This window comes from Dendroctonus ponderosae, unplaced genomic scaffold, assembly GCF_020466585.1.
Source record: "Dendroctonus ponderosae isolate FM_Combo_2020 unplaced genomic scaffold, Dpon_F_20191213v2 Dpon_F_20191213_2, whole genome shotgun sequence".
Classification (NCBI taxonomy): Eukaryota; Metazoa; Arthropoda; class Insecta; order Coleoptera; family Curculionidae; genus Dendroctonus; species Dendroctonus ponderosae.
The window spans coordinates 902,767-905,624 of record NW_026018165.1 but is presented as its reverse complement, the minus strand read 5'-3'; the positions used below and the strand labels follow the sequence as shown (position 1 = coordinate 905,624).

At 36.2% G+C, this 2,858-nt stretch overlaps 1 protein-coding gene across 1 annotated transcript in view; it reads right to left on the bottom strand.

The window, feature by feature from the left end:
* Positions 1-1,774: 1,774 nt before the first annotated feature.
* LOC109544716 overlaps positions 1,775-2,858 on the bottom strand; it is a 106,395-nt gene continuing 105,311 nt past the window's right edge. The window contains exon 2 of the mRNA XM_019915027.2: positions 1,775-2,612. Coding sequence (XP_019770586.2) covers positions 2,030-2,612 — 583 coding nt within the window. The 3' untranslated portion in view covers positions 1,775-2,029. The remainder of the gene's footprint in view (positions 2,613-2,858) is intronic.

Sequence of the window (2,858 nt, the reverse complement as noted above, 5' to 3'; positions counted from 1 at the left end):
CAATATTTTTTGATGATATAAACGTTAGTTTTTGATCATCAGGTAATACAAATATATTTTGCTGATCCCGATGCTTTTTCTCGTTTAGACGCATTTTATTATTAGAACACCAAGAAAACACTAAGGAATATTAAATAAAATATAAATGAAATCCTCCTGAAATAAATCAAGTATAAAATTCACTAAAGCCATCACAAATTTTCATTATAAAAAAGTTTTTCTAAACGACTGTGTTCAAAATAAATAAATTCCTAACCGCTAAACGTCAAAATTGCGACAGATGTAGGACTACATCGACAATTTTTGCGCCATAAAATTTAAAGCGATGTAAGCCGCTTCCAGAATTCCATGTTTGCTTCATATCTCGAGGTTAAGCAGTTACATCCTTTACAGCGCTTTAATTGTCATAGGGAATCGCACCATAAAAATCAAATTTAAGAAAACCAAGTTAATGGTAGTCACAAAATGTTCACAAGATCTGAACAAGGCAAACTTGGCGGAGGCGAACATCTCGATAGAGAATGTGTCGACATATACACATCTAGAAACTTGGATAGAACAATCGGGTGACCAAACAAGATAAATAAGAACTAGAGGCAGACCAACATTTTTACAAATGAAAAGGTTATTTACGAGTCGGAATTTTACGGAATATTAACGTGAAAGTTAAGATGAGGATGCTGCGTTGTTACGTTTTTTCCACGCTCTTGTACGGAATTGAAGCATGGACCCTCAAGAAACAACACATCGACGAACTACAAGCATTCTATATGTGGTATTAGCGTAGAATGTGCTGTATTCCCTGGACCGGCAGAATTACTAAAGCCGAAGTGGTAAACCGGATTTAGCAAAAGGATTGCAAAATAATTAACACCATGAAAAAATAGAAAGCTCCAATACCTGGGTCATATAATAAGAGGACATAAATACTCACTTCTCCAACTGATACTCCAGGGAAAGATTAGTGGACAGCGGAGCATTGGCAGACACCGCCTATCCTTACTAACGAGCCTGAGGGACTGGTTTAACTATAGCAATGTTTAATAGTTCAGAACTGCTGCCATTAAGGTCAGAATTGCTGTGCTGATACCAAACCTCCGATAGGAGATGCAATATAAGAAGAAGGTGCTTGAGAAAGTACAGTTGTGGTGCAATGCTTCGAGTACTCCTGGAAGGCACGGCTGTAATTATCTCTAATGCCTCTAGGTCTGGATCCCGAACATTTCAAGGTTGTCCACTATCTGCGTCAACTCCAGGAGCTAATCGTCCTGTGTCTCTAGCGCTTTGCTGGTGTAAGTTCTCACAGCTTCTGCTATGTTACTGTGGCATTTCCCCGTAAACTAACCCCACATTCGCGAATTCGATATTTTTGTACATTCTGTAAAAGGATCTTCAAAGTAAATCACAGTTTGAGAAATTCTTGTTATTATTGACAAAGCCTATCTACCGGTAGCTATCTGTTAATGACAAAAACATAATTGCAGCTTTGACTTTTCATCAAAAATTTGTAGAACAGTACTTTTTGAATATGAAAAAAATCCGTAATTTGAAGCAAAGAACATAATTTTTCTTTTCAAGTAGTTAAGTGTTCCAATGTGCTACTAATCAAGGATGGTACCATTTCAAAATAATGCTTAATAACAATGTTGAAACACGATTTTCAACTCTTAAAATATTCTAGAAATTTTCGAAAAATGAGCCTCCATAGCCCCTTAAAAGAAATGACGTCAATTTTCAATCATCCTGTATATAAGTAAAATATTAACAACAAAAATAGGATTTTCTCATTTACTTTAATATCAAAATTATAAATACAGTCTTAAAAATAATTGCGATATACATTTTGATTTTAGCGCTGCATATAATCAATAACACATTATACGTTATATATGAGGATGTTATTCAATTGAACATTATAATTCACAATTTTACAACAGTCTGTTGATATTCCTATGAAGCACTATTTCACAAAAAAAACACTAATCTACAAACATAATCAGTGTACGTCGTGTGGGAAAACTACAAAATTCTAACGTATCAGTCTATGATATTGCGCCCTCTTGTTTTTCCGTATTACATAAAATGATTGCGGTTTACCATTTCCACCAAAATATTTCATGAAGTTGGACTTTTTTGTCTTTTGCGGGACGTAATAGGACGGTTTTAAAGGTTTCCTATGTGAGTAACCTTGTTTATCGAAGACGTCGTTCCAATTTTCTGGATGACCTAGATCCACATTCAAATCATTGGTGCGACTTTTCTGCTTGCTTTCAACAATTTTTCTCAACACCGGGAGGTTCCAGTGATAAACCTTTCCGGGCTTGCCATTACTTTTAAATCCTACCGGAATTTTCTTGGCATCCATTGGCACGGAATTTAGTTTATTTAAACCGTAGTAGTGGGGATTCGGAGGAAGTTTGATGATAAACATGTGCGAATCATCAGATCTGCTGTGTTGTCTGGATTCTACAGCCAGCCGCTTCTGATGATGCGTATTAGGACTTCGGATTTTTTGAAGCCCAAGTTTGGTGAATATATCATGATTCCTCGATTGAGGCTTCATTTGGATGGGTACCAGGAAGCATAAACTCATGATGGCGACGAAGAGGGGCCTGAAACAAAAATTCAAATTTTAGCATTGCGATGCGGCGCTAGTGGGCCTTAAATAAATTAGTATCGAATCACATTTGAAGTTTTAAATATTTTATCATCTAGACCAGGATCATTAGACAGGCCGCTTAAAATAAAATCAATACGAAATGCTATACATGCTGCTCGTTTTACGACTTTTGGAATCTCTAAAACCATTCAACTTGTCACGCAATAACGTCCAACTTGTCACGCATACCCTCGACTAT